Below are 19324 nucleotides of genomic sequence, written 5' to 3'. Positions count from 1 at the left end.
ACTATGATTAATGATCATTTTAATTACATATTTAAATATTCTAGTTTCTATTTTAATTTATCCAAAAAAACAAACACACAAAAAAAAAACCTTTCAACACACAAATTATTGATTTTAAAAACAAATCTACATTTATATATACAAATGATATATTATATATATATAAATAATTTCATATAATAAAGTTCTACCTACCTATGATCAAATTAAAGTATTAAATAAAACCTTTCAACATATAAATAATTGAATAACACATTCATTCAACATTTTAATGTAGAAATGCTATAATAATTTGATGCTTAAAATTCTGTACATTTAAATAAAAAAAAAAAAAGAAGTTTAAAATACTTCCTGACTAGTCATCACACGACAGACAACGTCACACACACTCACTTGACGAGGGCCTGTGTGTCGGCAGGAACCACCGGGCAGGACAGGAAGAGCTGGGGGCCCAGCATGGCCTCGTGGGTCCCCAGGCGGGCCAGACATGCGTTGAGCTGCTGCCACACCTGGACCATCCAGACCACAGACTTCTCCGTCAGAGCGTCGGGCGACACGACTTCACGCATCTGACGACACATTGATTTGAAGAATCACCGATGTGTTGGTGAAGCTTCACGAAGCAGTGTTGTTGTTTTCAGACGCCACTAGATTCTGATGTCACTCATGTACTTATTATTATTATTATACTTCCGTCTCTAAAGACGTTCACCTGGTGGAGGAGCTTGCGCCGCAGATGTCTTCCCAGAAGGCCGTGCAGCGGCTCCTGGTCCCAGCGAAGCGTCACCCAGCGGAAGTGCTGCTGGAGGCGGAGCTCGGAGCCCTGGAGGCGGGGCCTGAACAGAGTGGCGACCAGGAAGCTGCTGGCACAGAACCTGTGGGGACCTGAGGACGAGCCCTGAGGTGAGATGCTGGAGTGTCATCTCAAAGGGATCAATAAAGTGCAGTCTAAGTCTAAATCTAAGTCTAAGTCTAAGACAAGATGTCGCGGCTGGAGTGAGGAAGTGAACTCGCACCAGAGCTGAGGATCAGGGGAGCCGCGGAGTCTCGGATGTCCAGACTGAGGCAGAGGTCGCCCAGGAGGCCGGAGAGAGACGAGGCCTTCTCCAGACCCTCCAGCAGCACCACCACGCAGCGGCCAGGAGCCGACGCTGAACCTGACGCCGTTACTGGCAACAGGAAGCCTGAGGAGAGTTGCTGTTCATCAATATGACCACCAGGTGGCAGTAGGTTACCACAACTGTTCGAAGACGCTCAGGTTATCAGGCGAGTTGATTTTTTTTTTTTTAATTGAAATGTTTTTTTTTCTTAATTCGATTAGTTCTATGTTGCACGGTTGAATTTGTTTTAGTCTTTTTGATAACAGAATTAAAAATATATATATATATGTTTTTTTTAATCTTTTTAATAATTTAATTGAATAATATATACTTAAGTGTTGAATTTGTCTTTGGAATATACGAAATAAAATAAAAAAAACTTTAAAAAGGGTGAATTCTTTTGTGGAATATTTGAAATAAAAATGCATATATTCAAATAACGTGAAATTGTTCTTGTTAAATTCAATAATTTTTTCATTTCAAAGTTTCATTCGTTTTTTTTCTTACAATTGTATCTTTAAAAAAAAACGAATATTTTCAGATAATTTTTTCTTTTTTTAAATGTTCCAAATGTATTTTCTGGTGGTCCTATTAAACCAATGTTTTTGTACTTAATTTAAAAAGCTAAGAATAAAAATATATATTGAATTCAGAAAACATATGTTGTATAACTAGATTTTTTTTGATTTTTTTTAAACATATACATTTTAATTAAATGATAATTTTATTAAAAACTAAGTTTCTAACATTTGAAATTGAAGATTCAACAATTTAAATACAGATGTCACTGATATGATCTATGGTGTCGACTCACCACAGCTGATGAACGTCTCCAGCAGAACCTCCTTACTCAGACCTGGGTCCACCTCCACCCGGACCACGTCACAGACCAGCCCGCCCGCCTCCTGCCGGGACTGGAGCAGCAGACAAAGAGAGGCGTGGAGGGTGAGGAGCACGTACGGAGATGGGAGCAGGTTGCCATGGAAACTAACTCTACAACTACTAGTAGTGAGGCAGGAGCTGCTCCGGGCCTTACCTTGATGCAGCGTGCGATCAGCAGAGCGATGTGGTCCAGACAGCTCCCCTCCAGCCCCTGGAAGATCAGGTTCCCGTACTGCTCCACCTGCACAGACCAGGACTCATTACAGTCTGTGAACTTAGTTGCATCATCATCATCATCATCATCATCAGAGACGCGTGAGCAGCTGCAGAATCTTATTGCTCCTGAAACGGGAGAAGAGATTTGGTCGCCATGGTAACGCAGACATCCTTCTTATTTAGTTTATTTTTGTGGGCCGACAGCCATGTCATCTCCTCCTTTGAGGGAGGGATCTGATCTCAGATCAGTTCGGGCTCACAGGCACGAGAAGAAGCAGCTCTTCATCATCACTCTTCCTCACCTCCCATACGTCAGGGTCGCTTTTTAATTGCATCTTCTTTGAGCAAATGAATTATTAACTATAACCTGACACTGTAACTAGATTACAGTGTCAGCAGGAGGCGCTGAAAACTACTACTGAGCAGGGGAAAATATTAACACACTTAAATATGGTGATATTTTTCTTATGATACAGTATCATATACTGACATGTCAATAAATATAATATAATAAAAAAAATGTTATTCTTTAATTAATGTTAAAATGCATATATCCATGTTGTTTGTTCCTTTTTTTGTTGCAGTTAAACTTCTGGTCGCTAGATGGCAGCAGTCACTTCAATTAAATTGACGAAAGGATACAAGAGGTTGACAAGAACAAATGAAAGCAGTTACGACTTCGTCAAGAGTCATGTGGTCTGTAAATACTACAACACCAGAGTCAAGTACTCGACAATACTCCAAATATATCCTTGTTACTACAGTATCACAATTTATAGTATCGCTGACCCTGTATCATGATACGTAACGTATCACAAGTTTATTGCTAATACACACCATCCTCTAGTACCGAGCACACTCATGTTTTCTTTGTACCTGCACTGTTGTTGCATCTATCACAGTGTTTTAAATGGTGTTTGTGTACATATGTGTGCGTGTGTGCGTGTGTGTGTGTGTGTGCATACCAAGCGGACATAGTTGAGCAGCAGTGGCAGTGGTAGCAGAGAATCCAGTGCAGACTCGTCAAGACAGGACTCGGACAGACCTGTCAAAAGACACGTAAACGATCGTCATGACGACATGCTGTTCCCAAACACAAATGGTAATCACTGTAAATGTACATAGTTGTGATCTGAAGCACTTCTCCTCCATTGTTGGACCCATTTAAACTCATGTACAGGTCACTATATATACACACCGCTCTAGTAGAAGAACTCACATTTCTCCGATCCTTAAAACTCTTCACTGGCTTCCAGTTTCTTTCAGGATCAACTTTAAAATTCTGGTTCTTACTTTCAGATCTATTCATGGTCAGACTCCTCCTTACATCACTGATCAGATCCAGACTTACACCCCAGCTCGGGCTCTGAGGTCTGTGGATCAGAATCTACTTATGGTTCCTGAACACGGTTCAGGACCAGAGGAGAGAAATCTTTTCAGGCTGTTGCTCCTAAGCTTTGGAACAATCTTCCTCTCTCTTTGCTCTTGATGGATCTACTGACTCCTTTAAGAAACATCTTAAGACGTTTCTATTTGTTCAGGCTTGTCTTTGATTTTCTGGAACTCCTGTTGTGTTATCAGTATTATTTTGATCTTTAAAGTATATACTTTTTTGAGTATTGTTTTGATTGTTAAAGCGCTTTGTGACCCTGGTCTGGAAAAGCGCTATACAAATAAATATTACTTACTTACTTACAAATTATCTTCTTCTACAGATTTATGTGAAACAAATCTTGTGTATGTGTGTTTCTTTTTTTTATCTCACATTAATTCATTAATAATGTATTTGTAAAATAAATATTTTATCATTATGTCTATGTTTTTTGTAACATACAGATACTTGTAATAACACTAAATGGTTTTCACTGAAGTAATTAATGGTATTTTATACTGTAATTCAAATGCGAGTATGGTTTTAATGTGTTGTCATTACGGACACACTTCCTGGATCCTGTGTCCAGCACAACAATAGCCTCTCCTCTCACAGGATCCAACACTCTTTCATCTGCCACATGTCATCTTCTGCTCTCGCTAATCCGGGCTGTGATTCTGTTCATGTGTTCTGGCTCAGTGTTGCAGGACCAGCCTCTGACTGTGTCTGGTACCTTTCAAGCGGACCGTCATCTGCTGACAGTGGGGCTTCCTGACCAGGTCCCAGGGGGAGAAGGGCAGCCCCTCACTGGGGCTCCAAACAGTGTCTCCTGGAACACACACAAAACAAATGTCCCTTTTCATGACTTCAAGTAAAAGAGAGATGATGCAGTTTAACGACAAACATGTAAAACTGTCAACGTTTGTAACAGAAGAGGAATTAAAGTTGCTGCATTAACTGCAGGAAAAAAAGGTCGTCCACTGAATCAAAAGAGCATCTCTAGCTGGGAGGTTTCATTAGTGGCAGAGGTTTGAAGCGCCTCCACATGACTGTTGTCTCGCAGGATCTAATTACAGCAAATATGATCAGAAGAGTTTCTTAAGGAGCCGGTCGTGATGCCCTGCAGCAGCAGCAGCAGCAGCAGCAGCAGCATCTAAGATGGTTTTGTTTCCTCGCTGGAAGTTTTTTTTTAATGTCCTCATTAGATTGATTGTGACTTTTGTCGTCACTCATGATATTCTTAAAGCTGTCGGACGATCCACAAGAACACAAATGTAAAGTAAACCATTGTTGGTCTTCAGCTGATAAACTTAACGATAAGTGAATCGTTCAACTTTTATTTTAAAAACAGGAAACAGAAAACTTAAATATACTAAAACATCAACACGTCTCGTTATCAAAAAAAAAAGTGTGTTTGTTGAATGTGAATCTAGAAACCTGACAGTGATCTGGTTGATCTGTTGAAGAATTCTAAAAGTGCCGGAACGACGCAGTGGAAACATCGACACTCGGGTCGTTCCTCAACTTATTTTCTGAGTGTGGAGAGACATTTTTATTGGATGTGTAAATGACTATTTGTGGACAAAGTGACAAAACACAGGGTTTCAAAAATGTTGCTATACACAGCCATTCTTTATGGGTTAGTTTTTCAAAAGTATACATTTAATCTAACGTTTAAAGTGTTCTAAATACAGAGCACAGTTCTTTATTTATTTCATTTACAATGAAACATTTACTTCAACATTTTTCTCCAAAATTGTACTTAAAGAAAACTAAAATATATATATATATATATAAAATAAAAAATACAATTAAAACAAAGTTAAGTAAATGCCATAGTAAGCTTTAAACCATAAAAAAAGTTCAAGTAAGTACAAGAGATAATCAGAATAATCAAATATGTTTGATTTGTACTCTTCTTTCTTCCATTTCCTCCAAATATTATTTAGTTTGACAAATTAAATGAATGCAATAAACTGGTGATTCACAACATTGTGCTATTTGCTTCTGGTTTAAAAAAAACCTCAAAACAATTATTGTTTGTTAAGCAAGATTTCTGTACTGAGCTTTTCAGCAGCTGGAAACAAAAAAATACATTTCAATTTGTATATTTTTCTTTAGATTTTTAGTACTTAATCTTTTCTCAATAAAGTGAAAAGTAAGATCTCAGAATGTACAAAAGTGTGTTTCACAGGTGAGAAGAAGGTGTGATGAAGGTGTGATGAAGGTGTGATGAAGGTGTGATGAAGGTGTGATGAAGGTGTGATGAGCTATAACGGTGATGTCGTCTCTACCTGAGCATCATCCTGACGGTTGTGCAGCTGCTACATCAACACTCTTTAAATCACATTATGGAAAACAAAAGGAAGAATCTGGGACTGAAGTGTCTGCACTTTTACTCTATAGACTATTTAAATTGTAATGTTCATCGACTCGCAGCTCATCCATTATACATCAACCTGGAGCGTGAATTCTGCATCAACCTCTGAACGCACAAATAGATGCAGCAGCTCTCATGCAAGAGGTGCTTTCAGGTGTGAAAGACAGGGTCAGATGTCACGACATTTGATCTCCCTCGGAACAGAACGGTCGCCGTGCTGCTCGCCACATGTTCAGGCTGTAGCTTCTGCTCCGTGGTCGGCCATCTTTAAAACATACAATATCGATGTGTGCGATTTAAACATTCTCACCGATGACGACAGAGGAGATGCTTCCGGGGCCGAGGCCCAGAGGAGGACGCTGTCCTGGCTCGGTCTCTCCGCAGACGGTCCGCAGGTGAGACGTGAAGGCGTGTCCGAGGGCGGAGCTGATCTGGGACCAGCAAGTCGAGCGGTCGACCGTGATCGTGCACAGGAGCAACTGAGAGGCTTCCGAGTCGTCTTCTGTCCGACACATGGACTGAGCCGAGTACTGGAGGTGGACCAGGACCCGGTACTGGCCTGCAAGACAGCGGCGAGGTCAACAATGCAACATTAACTCTTCACGACCTGGACCAGGAGGAACCACTCACTGAGGTTTTCCAGAAGGTCTTTGCAGTCGTCAGTGGCAACATCGTGAATGGAGCGGTTACACTTGTCCCGCCTGTCGATGTCCTGCTCGCTGTGACAGCACAGAACCTCCAGACACTCCTGGGAACAGAACCAGGATTTATTCACTCTTCATGTCATTATTCTTAAAAGTAACAACATCCATGGGAGTGAACGTCAATAAAAGTGCAGCCTGGGGGCCTCATCTGACCCTTTGAATGCTTTTTTTCGGCCCTCAGAAGGTCAGCATTGAACTATAAAACTAACAATGTTTAACAACTCTAACTGCTATAAGTAATTGGATCAGCAGATAAATGTCAACAAAACTACAGGCACTAATGACCACAACCAACGTACAGCTGTGATTGGTTGACTGGGCGGCAAAGCATTGAACAAGCTGTTCATGTCACCATTAAAGAGAGGGTTGTTGTTTGAGAGTTGAGTTTGCAAGTTTAAATAAATCATTTTTATTTGAACAGGTGACAAAAATTAAACGGTCTTTGTGTATTTTAGAATGTAACCCCCACAATAAAAGCGGGTGTGATTTAAGTTCATTAAATCACACCCAAACACAAAGACCTGGTGAGTCTGCAAAGATGGTCAAGTTGACTTTTAATAGAAATGAATGTTTCAAAAGACGATTTATGGAGGAAAACTGAAGTAATACATGAAAAGTATTTGCTAATACGATGAACATTCTACTCACCACACAAAGCAATACAAGTTGAGGTGAATTACAGACCAGCATTCACTGCATTTTAAAGATTTCGGCAATTTTTGACGAGTCATTGTTGTGGTTTAAAGAACGGATTATTTTCTGAGCTGCGACAGACCTTCGGTTTAAGACTTTGCATCAGTACAGCTCAAATTTTAGTACTACAGGATCATTGAACAAACTACTGTCCATCATGGATGATGACAGTCATCCTCTCAGCACTGTCATCAGTGAGCAGAGAAGCAGAATGAGTGCACGAATGCTCCTACCCAGGTGCAAGACAAATAGACTCAGGGACTCATTCATAGCTCGGGCTATTAAATTGTACAATTCTGAGTTTGGGGGCAGGAGTGGAGTGAGAGTATCTGGATGTTCTATTCCATGTTAGTCTTTGTATCCTTTGTCTTTGTTGTTTTTCTTTGACCTATGTTCTTTATCTTTATCTTTATACTTAGATTGTGTCATCTTGTTCTTCCGCTTATAAGTAAGTAAGTAATATTTATTTATATAGCGCTTTTCGAGACCAGGGTCACAAAGCGCTTAAACAATCAAAACAATACTCAAAAAAGTACATACTTTAAAGATCAAGATAATACTATGTTCTTTTCTTATTTTATTTTTTATGTATTATTTTTTATTGTTTATGAAAAATTGCTGGCTACTGGAAAAAAAACAATTTAATAAAGTTTTACCTTACCCTTACCTTACCTTAACCCACCTAGTGAAGACGGATGGTCAAGCAGGAGGTTTGCAACAGTCGTGAGGTTTTAAATATTGTTCTTATGACAGCAAAACTAGTATTACGTTTGTCAGGTGTGTCTGATTATTATTGAGACATTAAGGAATAAATAAAAAAAGTCATGGAAGTATGTACTTTTAAGAGTCATTTCAAAAGTGTTCGAAAAGAATAAACGTGATTGACGACCAGTCCTCACCTTGAGTCCGAGCGCGGCAGCCATGTGTGCCGCAGTCCAGCCGTCATTGTTGGCCTGGTTCAGCAGAGTCACAGTCCAAGGATCGGAGGTGGGATCGTTCTCAGCCGGGCGGCCGAGGAGGAGACTCAGTGTGAACGCATGTGCTGAACGCACCGCAGCGTGAAGAGCAGTGCAGCCATCCTGCAGAAGAACAGAAGGTGAGTGAGCCTGTCAATCATAACGGAGTGACGGACGTACAACTCTCAGGATTTGATGATTCATTCTTCGTGTTTAGGGGAGACTAAATAGATATTCAACATCAATGTATACATTTTATTTTGTATTAAAAATTGTTTTTGTATTTTGTTGACTATAAATCATATTAATTTTGCTTCCATAGTTATTTAACGTTTATAATTTGAATATATGTGTATAAACTAAAAATATATATTTTCTACAAGGAACAGCTAAAGGAACAATAACATCAAAAACAAATGAAAGCAGTTGACTTCATCAAGAGTCATGTGGTCTGTAAATTAAAATAAAAAAAGTCAAGTACTTGACAATACTACAAATGTATACTTGTTCCTACAGTATCACAATATATCGTATTGCATCGCCCTGTATTGTGATATGTGTCCTTTCCCCAGATCCTTGCCAATATAAAACACCATTTGTGTTAACTTTAAAAATAAAATAAAAACGATACAATAGGTTATGGGTCAACTGTATAGTGTCTTGAGATAACTTTGTTATGATAAGACACTTTAAATAAAATTGAATTGAATTGAAATTGAATTATGTTTAGTGAAGTTAAAACCTCTGGTCTGAGTCTCCATAGCTGACACACTGATGGACACTCAAGGTCAACTAAAAATACACCTCAGCTCAGGAGCCCGTCACTCAGACTCCAGCTCACAGGAACAAAGCAGAAAAACTAAAAATAGTATTTCACGCAGCTACGCCGAACCATCAGGCCACTATGGTTGCCGTGGAGACTGAGAAAGCTCAACCATCAATATAGGTTGGAACGATCACAGGAACAAACCCGGCAAGTAGCGAAAACGTTCCAGTGAAGTGTGAACAAATGCTGACAGAAACACAGAGTTTGATGTGATTTATCACACCTGCTGATTTGAAAGATGATAACATTCTCTTCTTCATTTACAGAGCCTGGGGGGGGGGGGGGGAGGACCCACGCCAACATAACAAACAAACTCTGAGCCGGCCGGGTTTGCTCAAAAAGTCTAAATACTATGAGAGAGATTGCCTTAAAGACAATATTTGATAGATTTAAATCGGATTTCTAGAGAAAAAACTACTTATTTTCTGAACAAATAAATCTGTTCTTCAAGACATTTGAAAGAATATACATTAAATTTGTAGACATTTTGCCGAACACACACTTAAAAACTGCTTGAATACAGGGTGATCATTTCTGGGTCATGTTTTTTCAAAAATCATTAAAAAAAAATGTTAGTCGATAAATATTTGGTTCATAACATTGAGTTTTTTGGTTCTAGTTTCAACACCAAAAGCAAGAAAGAATATTACATGTTTTTTTCTGCTAATCAAGTTTAGCATTTAGCCTGATTACCGTCAATAGAAACTGTTTATTTCACAACACCAAACAGATTCAATGGACTTTTCTCAAGAAAAAGTGTCAAACATCAGCAGATGAAGATAAAAACGATTTTAAGCTTCATGTGTGAACTTCTATCCAGACATATGATGGTTAAAAACCACACTTTTCAAGCTAGCTCCTTAGCTGATGCTAGCTAGCACCGTTAGCTAGCGCTAACTAGCATCTGCTAATAAACAACAAGGAGCTAGCTCAAAAGAAAAGTGTTTTACCTTTAAAATGTGTATCAAACACATGGAGGTTATAATATTTATAATCTCTGCTGCAGATATTTGACTCTTTTTCTTGAGAACATTTTTTTTAATCTGTAAATTATCTCAATTAAACCCAAGAGTAAAACTTGATATAGCTATTCAATACAGAATAAACAAGAATATATTGTATTTAAATTTTAAGAGCTTGAACTTAATAAGCATTTAACTTGATATTAAGATGCATCAATAACTGCTTGGACTCACCACGGTGGCTGCGGCGCGGTCAGCTCCGGCGTCCAGCAGCATCTGAACACAGGTCAGCGATCCAGCTTCACAGGCGAGGAAGAGCGGGGTTCGACCCGAGGCGGACGCTACATTGACAGCAGCACCTGCAGAGAGCAGCTCGTCCACGCAGCTGCAGGGAGAGAGTTAGGATGAAGCGAATTTGCATTTTCTATTGTTTTAATGTAAATCAAAGGTGCAACTTTATCGACACATGGAACTTCTCTTGGCGTATAAGTGGGTAGCAGCCGTCAGGATGAGTGTTTGTGGACAAGGCGAGTCATGGTTCTCATAATGACCAACTTTATGACGATGTTTGTGAAGTTGCAGAGTGATCAGAAGCTTTTAATCTTTAATTTACTTCCCTGTACCTTCCATGTATGTCTTTCTGTCGATAGAAAATAGATGGAGAAACTTAAAAATCAGGTTTTTCTTTTAATTAATTTTTAAATGGTCTAAAATCCATATACGTTTTTTTATTTATATGTATAGGTATATTTATTTATCTATTAATTTTCAAATACCAAAAAAAGCGGGTTATTAATTGTAAAAGTTTTAATATTAGGAAACAATTTCCAAAATCCATTTGTTTATGTAAACCATTGTTCAATAATATGACACAATATTTGACATGCAGTTAAAATTGCAGCCGGTCTCGGGCACACCATGATTCCTCATGTGGCGTGTTTGACCCACATTTCATCGCCCGGTAAATTAATCAAGTGTCAAGTAAGTCTGCTGATATTTTGGTCTCTGTGTACAATGTTACCAGAAAAACAACTGAGTCACGAGTAAATGTGTCTCTTTTGGAAACCCCCCCCCCCCGCTGCTATTAATAACCCTCGGATCAGATATTACAACACTGCACATTCCTCAGCTGGTCCGGCGTGTCAGGCTTTTTGGCGAACAGGAACTCTCGGACGCTGACAGATTGATCACATGACACGGGAATCGATACCAGGGATCAGAGCTTAAAGCCTTGTTCTGCGTCACACAATTTATTTTTTGTAGGCGTGTGTATTGGCAAGAATCTGGTGCTACAGGGGCAACAATACCATAAATATTGCGATGCTGAAGTAACAAATATATATGTGTAGTATTGTCAAGTACTTGACTCTGGTGTTGTAGTATTTACAGACCACATGACTCTTGGTGAAGTCGTAACTGCTTTAATTTGTTTTCAAACCAAAGTATGTCCAAACATCAGCTTTAAAAGCTGGTGGAGTCCACTGTATCCTCTCGTCCTCAGTCATTGTTGTCACTGGGACCTCACAGGATTTCTTTGATCCTTTCGTGGTGGAGTACGTATTGACAGCTACCAGAAGTTTAGTTGCGACAGAAACGTACAGCATATTTGCACAGTATTTGTTAATGAACAATGTTTTTTATATTTTATTTTATTTAATAAACACTTTATTTAAAAATAAACCATAATAAACCATAAAAAAATAAATATGATTTATATATATCTAAACCCTGAATATATGTATACCCTACTTAACAGCCCTTTTTTGCCTAAAATATATAATTCCTTCAACTAACTTGTATCATCCTTACATATCTCTCAATATCTCTCGCACGACTCCAGTTGCCACGAGAGCTAATACTTTTGAAGGCCCGGCACAACAACACTCAACACTCAAGCACAGGCATCGACCCTGACGAGCAGATTTGTTTTCATGAAGTGTGGACGAGTGTGTGCAGCCCGGGCAGGTAGGCGGGCGAGCTCACCTGTGGTGTCCGTGAGCAGCAGCAAAGTGTAGAGCAGTAAATCCGTTTTCATCAGAAAAATCAGCAGCTAAACCAGAAGAAAGCAGCAGCTTCACACACTCTGGAGGAAGAGACACGCAACGATCAAGAACATTTTAAATACAAATTGAAATACACACCTGTACAAATCGTATTTTACCGAATTCTGCTGATCTGGATCAGTGTTTGTGGGATCTATCGATCTCCCCTTCCATGAGACAATACTCAGATTACAATGATAATCCTGGTTATATGACGGATTAGAGCAGTGATGGACACACACTGGACTGAAATCACTAATACTAGAGCTTGATACACTTGTATTTCTTGTGCAGCCACAACTGTGATTTCACGTCGTTCAAGGTTGTTGTGTTGGTGCCGAGGTTCTGACCCATAAAATGTTGATTCTAAAATGTTCTGTCTGGCTCACAACAGCGAGGGGAGGAGGCGAGAGCTGAACTAGGTTAAGAACCTCCAGACAAGATCTGAAATCAAAATTAAATATTGATGATGTTTGACTGGTGGAGTCAACCGATACCAGCACATTTTGGCTTTTAGTAGTGTGTGTTTTTGTGTGTGCAAGTGCGTGTGTTTTTGTGGCGTGCTGATCTTTTGTGTCCATCATCTGTTTCATCAACTCTGAATAACTCTATGGGGAACACACAAAATAAAAACAAGCTCCTAAAGGAAGACGAAAAACAAGTTTATGGTTTGAATTATATAACAGGAACCTAAATTATTCATAAAAGCCAATCATGTTGAATATTTCATGCTAAAAACAAAAAGACAACCCTCTAGATTTTTTTTATTCAATATATAAAGTGAATTTAATATTTATTATTTATAAGACGTATTTTTATTCGTCATTTGCATTGATATTACACATTTTTTCCAAATAAAATCTGCCAAAAAGTATTATAAATCCCGTCTGAACGTCGACTCCTGAACGTGTATCAAAGTGCAACAACTCTTTATCATTGTCCCGAGAGGATCATCAGTCAAGGTAAGCTGGTGGCGTATATCTGATAACAAAATGTCAGGAAAATCAAAGTCACGCCTCCTGACTCCTGGCAGAAGATTAACGCTGGAACGATTACTCACCCTTCGCTACATGAAAGAATAATCCTTCATCCTCCTCAAAAAAAAACTTAAAAACATCCAAATACCTCCGTACTGCTCGTCTGTAACGTCCATCTTGTATTGAAGCCTCGACATGAGATATTGTTACGGAAATTCTTAAATAACTCTATATTTTAAGCTGGTTTTAGTGGACGCTGCTAAGCTCGGCAAACATCATACACAGACAGGAAGTACTCTGGGTAAATATTGCAAGCACTCAACATGAGGGCGAGTAGAAAATGATGAAAAATAATTTTCGGTCAAATAATGACACTTAACAAGAAAGCAAAAATAAGACAAATTAAATCTAAAATCAACAATTAATATAAAAGATAATAAATCCCTCCACATGACAAATGACAACACAATCTCATCATAAAACTAAATAAAAAACAATCACAAACATTAAATCCATTAAAAACTTAACAGGCAACAAAAGTACTATAATATATAAAAAAAACAAATCAAGTTACACAACAGAACAACAAATGGCAAAATAACCAACATCAAATCATAAAAGAAAAAACTAAAAACACAATCACTGTTGATGTATGAGTTAACTTTGCACAGAAGTTGACATAACTACACAATAATTTAATTTGTTATACATTGTTCTTTTTGCACTTAAGTGCTGCTTCTAATCCACCACAGACACGACTGTATGTCCTGTGACTTCACAGCTTATTTAAAATCATCATATTCATGCTGGTGGTTTGTGTGTCTGTGCGTCACCTTCTGCTAAGCCATGGAAAATCACTGTCTGCCTCTGGGTGTTTGTTTCAATATCAGGCGGACCCATCAATCCCATGACCGATACTACCAATGACAGCTCTGTTGAAATGACGCCACATCTCTGGTGGATGAGAACATCCAGGAAACTTGAACAAACCTCCCACTATCATCGTGATGTAACTGTCGTTAAATAAAAGTGCTTTGCTAGCTGACATACATTCTGAACCATGGTGCATTCACACTTAGAAAACACTTTCATTCCTTTAATTGATCAGTCATTAGTTTTAGAATTTAAATATTGTTTATTAATTTCGAGATGAATCGTGATTATTGATTTTTATTGAATTTAAAAAGGAATGGTTAAAGGCACTGATTATAAATGTACTGTTAAGCCGTGTCAACACATGTCATCATTTAGTGATTATTATTAACTAATACACGTGTCAAACTCTAGACCCGGGGGCCAGATTTGGCCTGCAGAGTCATTTGTAGTGGCCTGGTTGGCTCAAATCTAAGGAAATAAACATCCATGTTTTGAGATAAGATAAGAAACATCGATTATGAATATCAACAATCATACAATCTAATAAGAGTAAAAAATTGACATCAAATAGAGTTATTTAATGGGAGAAAAAAAAGAGGATGAAAGATCCATATCAGGGATTATCGCAAACAAACTTGGGGTGTATTGGCAAGAATCTAGCCAAACTATTCTACTCAAGAGGCAGGGGAAACTATACGCTACATAGTGATACTGTAGTAACAAGGATATCTTTGTAGTATTGTCCCGAGTACTTGACTCTGGTGCTGTAGAATTTACAGACCACGTGACTCTTGACGAAGTCGTAACTACTTTCATTTGTTTTGAAACTGAAATATGTCTAAACTTCAGCTTTAAAAGCTGCTGGAAATAACTGTATCCTCTCGTCCTCAGTCATCCTTAGGATTTCATTGTTCCTTTAACTGCGGAGGATGTAATGACTGCTACCATCTGGTGTCCGGAAGTTTAATTGAAACACAAAAATGAGAAAATGCTGTGAATATTTGCTTTACTTTTTGTTTGTTTTTCAAAACAATATCCTAAAGAAATATTGCGTGATATTTAAGTGTATCAATATTTCCTCACAACCCTAAAAAGTATTGATATCTGACAGTATTGAAATATTCGGAAATTATTTAATTTTCAAAAGTATCAATGGAATTTAAAATTCAAAATATTGTTCTTACCGTTTGTTTTATTTACTACTTTATTTTTCCTATTTTTCACTACCTCAGATCTCAAACTTCTAATCATAGTTATTTCATTGTTGTGTTATATATTTTAAAGATTTAATGTGTGGTCCTGATAATTAACACATGTTGTCATGTCATTTGTTGCATTAGTTTTTGTCAGTTGAAGTATTTATTTGACATTTTAGTTGTTTTTTTGTAATCCTTGGTGGTATTGAAAATTGAAAATGTCAATACAAGTTAAAACCAACGACAGATGAATGAAACTCTCTTTACCTGGGTGTCCATTGTGAGCAGCAACAAACAGAGCGGAGTGAGTGTTGTGGTACAGGTGAGGGTCTTGGTCAAGATGATTGTTCTCCATGGTGATGGTGGCGTTGGTGGTGGATGAGGTGGTGGTGGTCGGGTCTGGTTGGTTAAGCAGCATTGACAATAAAGTGACATTTCCCTGGGAAGCAGCTTGTAGGAGCAGAGGGAGCCCGCCGTCCAGGGCAGCAGGCCCACCGCCGCTGAGGGGGGGGACTACGGAGGGACACCAGCCTGCAGGAGAGGAGGAGGAGCAGGAGCACCACAGGTTAAACTAGGAGGAGGAAGGAGCGAGTGGAGGCTACTAGAAGTGCTGTGCGAATGTGTGAGGAAGCAAGACGGGTCAGAGGGGGAAAAAAAGCAGACTGAGTATCTTCAGATTCAGAGCAGGACCACCAACTAAGATCTCGTCGCTCAGGGTTGTATGTCACGGCTAAATAGGATGGAAGTCTAGGAGTAACATCTTAGATCCAAGATTCGTATATCAGGCTTCGGATAAAAATGCATCTTTAAGAAAAGAAAAAGGTTAAAGTAGCCGTCGGCAACATTCATGAAACTTACAAAAGAAAACAAAGAAAGAAAAAGCCACATACAGAATATGCAACACATATAAACTTGTTGATCAACCCAGTGCATTCTGGACAACAAAATACTACATGCATTCATTCATTTTAAGATGTATATTTGGTTGCTGTCAAATAACACACAAAATAATTAAACAGTTTTAGCTAATGGACTTATTTGTGTTGTGTTTTAAACAAGACTTGTTGGTGGAATGTTTTCCTTCAATGGCATTTGATTAAGACAAATAAATTACATTTATCTGGTGCAAAATGAAGCATTGATTTAACTTGTAGAAGCCATTAATAAAGCAGATTCCTTTAAAAAGAAAAAAAAACAGAACAGAACACAGTCTTTAGCTTCATTGAGTCATCACACATTACATGATAACAAGTTAAAATATCTGTGTAGGAGTGTAGGATTATGTGTAGGATTATGTGTGTTAAGGCTTCCCAGCATGCACTGCAGGACATCTTGTTCTATGAAAATGATTGGTTATATTTATATTGTTTTGTTGAAATTGTTGTTTTTTGTGTGAGAGTAAATGAAAGTGTTTTGTTTTAGTTCATATATCAGATGATAATAACCTTTATATTAATAACCCCAACGCTAAATCATTTTGAGTGAACTAACCCTTTAAATGAACTAACCCTATAAATGAGGTCTTGGAAAAAACCCTCTTTTCCCACTCAATGGAGATTTATGGCAGCAAGAAATGGAGTGTATAGTGTCGCTCATTCACGTTCAAGAGGCATCAACGCTTTAGTCCCTGAAGGAAGACTTGTTTATCCGGACGACATCCATGCAAGCGTTAATAAAAACATGCAAACATTGAGCAGAGAGACGAGAAACTTGACCCAGATGCTTTTCAATGAACAACACCACGAGTCAAATCGTCCCGATGATACTATACGGCTTATTAAGACTTCTTGAAGATATTTAGATCCTCATCAACGTATACGATCCCTCTCATCCCCCACAGCTTACATCTGGCTGCTAAATAAACCACATGTGGAGATGACGGGGTGATGAGGAGGCTGTTAACACGAGGATGAAGGTGAAGAACGGTCATGCTGGTGGAGAATGGAAAAAAGGGAAGGGAGCAGCAGCCTCTGGCATCAGCTTCAGAGTGGACAGGAGTTAGAGGCAGAACCTGTGGGTGGGGCTTAGGGGGGGGGGGTCTGGTTACTCTGCCTTACATCATCCTAACTCTTCTTCTGATAAATCTGGGGCGGCTCGAGCGTCTGACACCTGAGCGTGTTGTGAAAGCCCAACATTAACAGAAACAACCATAGGGAGGTAAAGGTCAGAGGACAGACGAGAGGTCAAGCTATTCTGGAGGACATCCCTGCGCTAAGCCTGGTCTCACTGTGGCAGCACCAGTGCGTTGGAAAGACAGTGAAGAAAAGAAGGCAGAACCAGAGGCAGCTGACGTGTGGAGGTTCCCCTTTACCTGATGCTGTTGCCAGGGAGCCGCCTGTGGAGGGGCTACAGGAGGATGGAGCACTAATGGAAAGGGTGGTGGAGGGGGGAGTAATGGAGGGGGGACTACGAGCAGTGGAACTGTTGATGGGGGGGCACCCGATACATGCTGCGGTCTGCTGAGCGCCACACCCGGGGGAGCATGAACCCACCTGAGAGGCTGCGAGAGCCGGGACCAGTTCCAGGGCAGGTTTTGGAGGCAGTTGGGGTGTACCTGGTTTTAGCCCAGCACCAGAAGAGCGACTGTTGTCCCCCACCACCTTTATGGGTGGGTGAGGCGGGGAAGGGGTCTGAGAAAGCCCGGGCTTTTTGGGAGGAATAGGGGGAGGGTTTCCCCGGTCGATTCGGGCCACTGTCGGTGATTTGAGGCCTATCGGGTGGCTCAGGCGTCCAGGAAAGGGACCTCCCTCGGACGCAGAGTGTGGCAGACTAGGACGGAGGGATCCGGTACCACCGGGGGGGCTGGTGAAGCGTGACAGAACCTGCGTGACCGTGTGGCGCGCTTGCTGCTTGGCCGCAAAGTTCTCGCGATTGGTTGGAGACAGGTCTCGAGCCGGAGGACTCTGAGAGGCAGTTCCATTTTGGTCCTGTTCCTGGAATTTATAACGAGCGGCCTGCACGCGTGGGCTGACCCCGCTGGGTACCCCATGAGGGGTCTGGTTTTCCGAGCCGTTTTCCGTCTGCGGCAGTGCAGTAGAGTTGCTGTGGACGATACCTCGGCCCGCGGACTTGGGCAGACTCAAGCCCACGTAGTTGGCGGGGGTTGGTTTCACCGGGATGGTGAGGGGGGTCTTCTTTGGACCGTCCACCTCGTTGAGAGGGGGATCCGTCTGGCTAGAGGCCGCTCGAGAGCTGATGGGCTCCGTGGCGACCGCGACGGAGGATAGAGCTTTCGGTTTGATCAAAGTGCCGGCGGCAGCGGCGGGTTCCTCGGGCGGAGCCACGTCCTTCCCATCGCCTCCGTCAGTCCTGAGCAGCTCCACCTGCTGCCGCAGACTCAAGCTCTCGGCCTCCTCGCGACCCAGCCGCGCCCGCAGCTGCTCTCGCTCCGTGTCCACCTCCGACAGCTGCTTCTCCATGTTGGCCTCCATCTGTTGGCTCCGTTGCCGCTCCGAGTGGAGCTCGTCCTGCAGCCGGCCAGAGGTGCGACTCTCCTCGTCCAGACGGGCCTGCAGTTCGTCGAAGCGCTGAGATTCCTCCACCACTCGGGTGGCCAGCTGCTTGCATTCACGCACCAGCATCATGACGATGTGTTTGTTCTTCTCCCGCTCGTCCTTGAGCTGCGCCGTCAGCTTGCGGTGGTCCTGCTCCAGACTCTGTAGCTGCAGCTTCTCCATCTCCAGCTGAAAACAAAAAAAATCCTTTAGTATATTAAAAAATCACTCAAACTATTTGCAGAACAATTAGATTTCTATGCATATAATTCAGAAAGTTCTCATGATATTTAAATTAAATGATCAGGATATATGGTTATAGGAACAAGTGGTTACATGTTCAGTGCCGTTTTCTATGCTTGGATTTGAAGGTTTCTCTTAATAAATCACCATTTTATGTCACTATGGTGAAAGAATGTGTCACTGGCTATTCAATTATTATACAAGTAAATCACTTGAATGTTTAATATAGCGCTTTTTAAAATAACTTGTTTTGAACTCGATTATGTATAATGGTTTTTTACATTGTGAACTTAAGTACACCCTTAATTTTTACTGGTATTGCCTTATTTTACTGTATAGATTAAATGCTATGGCTTTTTACTATGTACTTATATATTGTATTGATATTTTATTGTATTACTAGCT

General features: G+C 40.3%; 1 protein-coding gene across 1 annotated transcript in view; it reads right to left on the bottom strand.

Annotated features, from left to right (window-relative positions):
* cttnbp2 (cortactin binding protein 2) overlaps positions 1-19324 on the bottom strand; it is a 64679-nt gene that overhangs the window by 4616 nt on the left and 40739 nt on the right. The window contains exons 4-17 of the mRNA XM_087797350.1: positions 17494-18865; positions 15450-15713; positions 12075-12174; positions 10326-10476; positions 8247-8426; positions 6581-6698; positions 6261-6509; positions 4304-4399; positions 3164-3243; positions 2137-2223; positions 1915-2014; positions 1017-1184; positions 713-885; positions 394-569 (exon numbers count right to left, since the gene is read on the bottom strand). Of these exons, the coding sequence (XP_087653476.1) occupies positions 394-569; positions 713-885; positions 1017-1184; positions 1915-2014; positions 2137-2223; positions 3164-3243; positions 4304-4399; positions 6261-6509; positions 6581-6698; positions 8247-8426; positions 10326-10476; positions 12075-12174; positions 15450-15713; positions 17494-18865 (3314 nt within the window). The remainder of the gene's footprint in view (positions 1-393; positions 570-712; positions 886-1016; positions 1185-1914; positions 2015-2136; positions 2224-3163; positions 3244-4303; positions 4400-6260; positions 6510-6580; positions 6699-8246; positions 8427-10325; positions 10477-12074; positions 12175-15449; positions 15714-17493; positions 18866-19324) is intronic.

This window comes from Callionymus lyra, chromosome 8 (genome assembly GCF_982586985.1).
Source record: "Callionymus lyra chromosome 8, fCalLyr1.hap1.1, whole genome shotgun sequence".
Taxonomy (NCBI): domain Eukaryota; kingdom Metazoa; phylum Chordata; class Actinopteri; order Syngnathiformes; family Callionymidae; genus Callionymus; species Callionymus lyra.
Note: the sequence above shows the minus strand (reverse complement) of the source record. Positions and strands in the feature narration are given on the sequence as shown.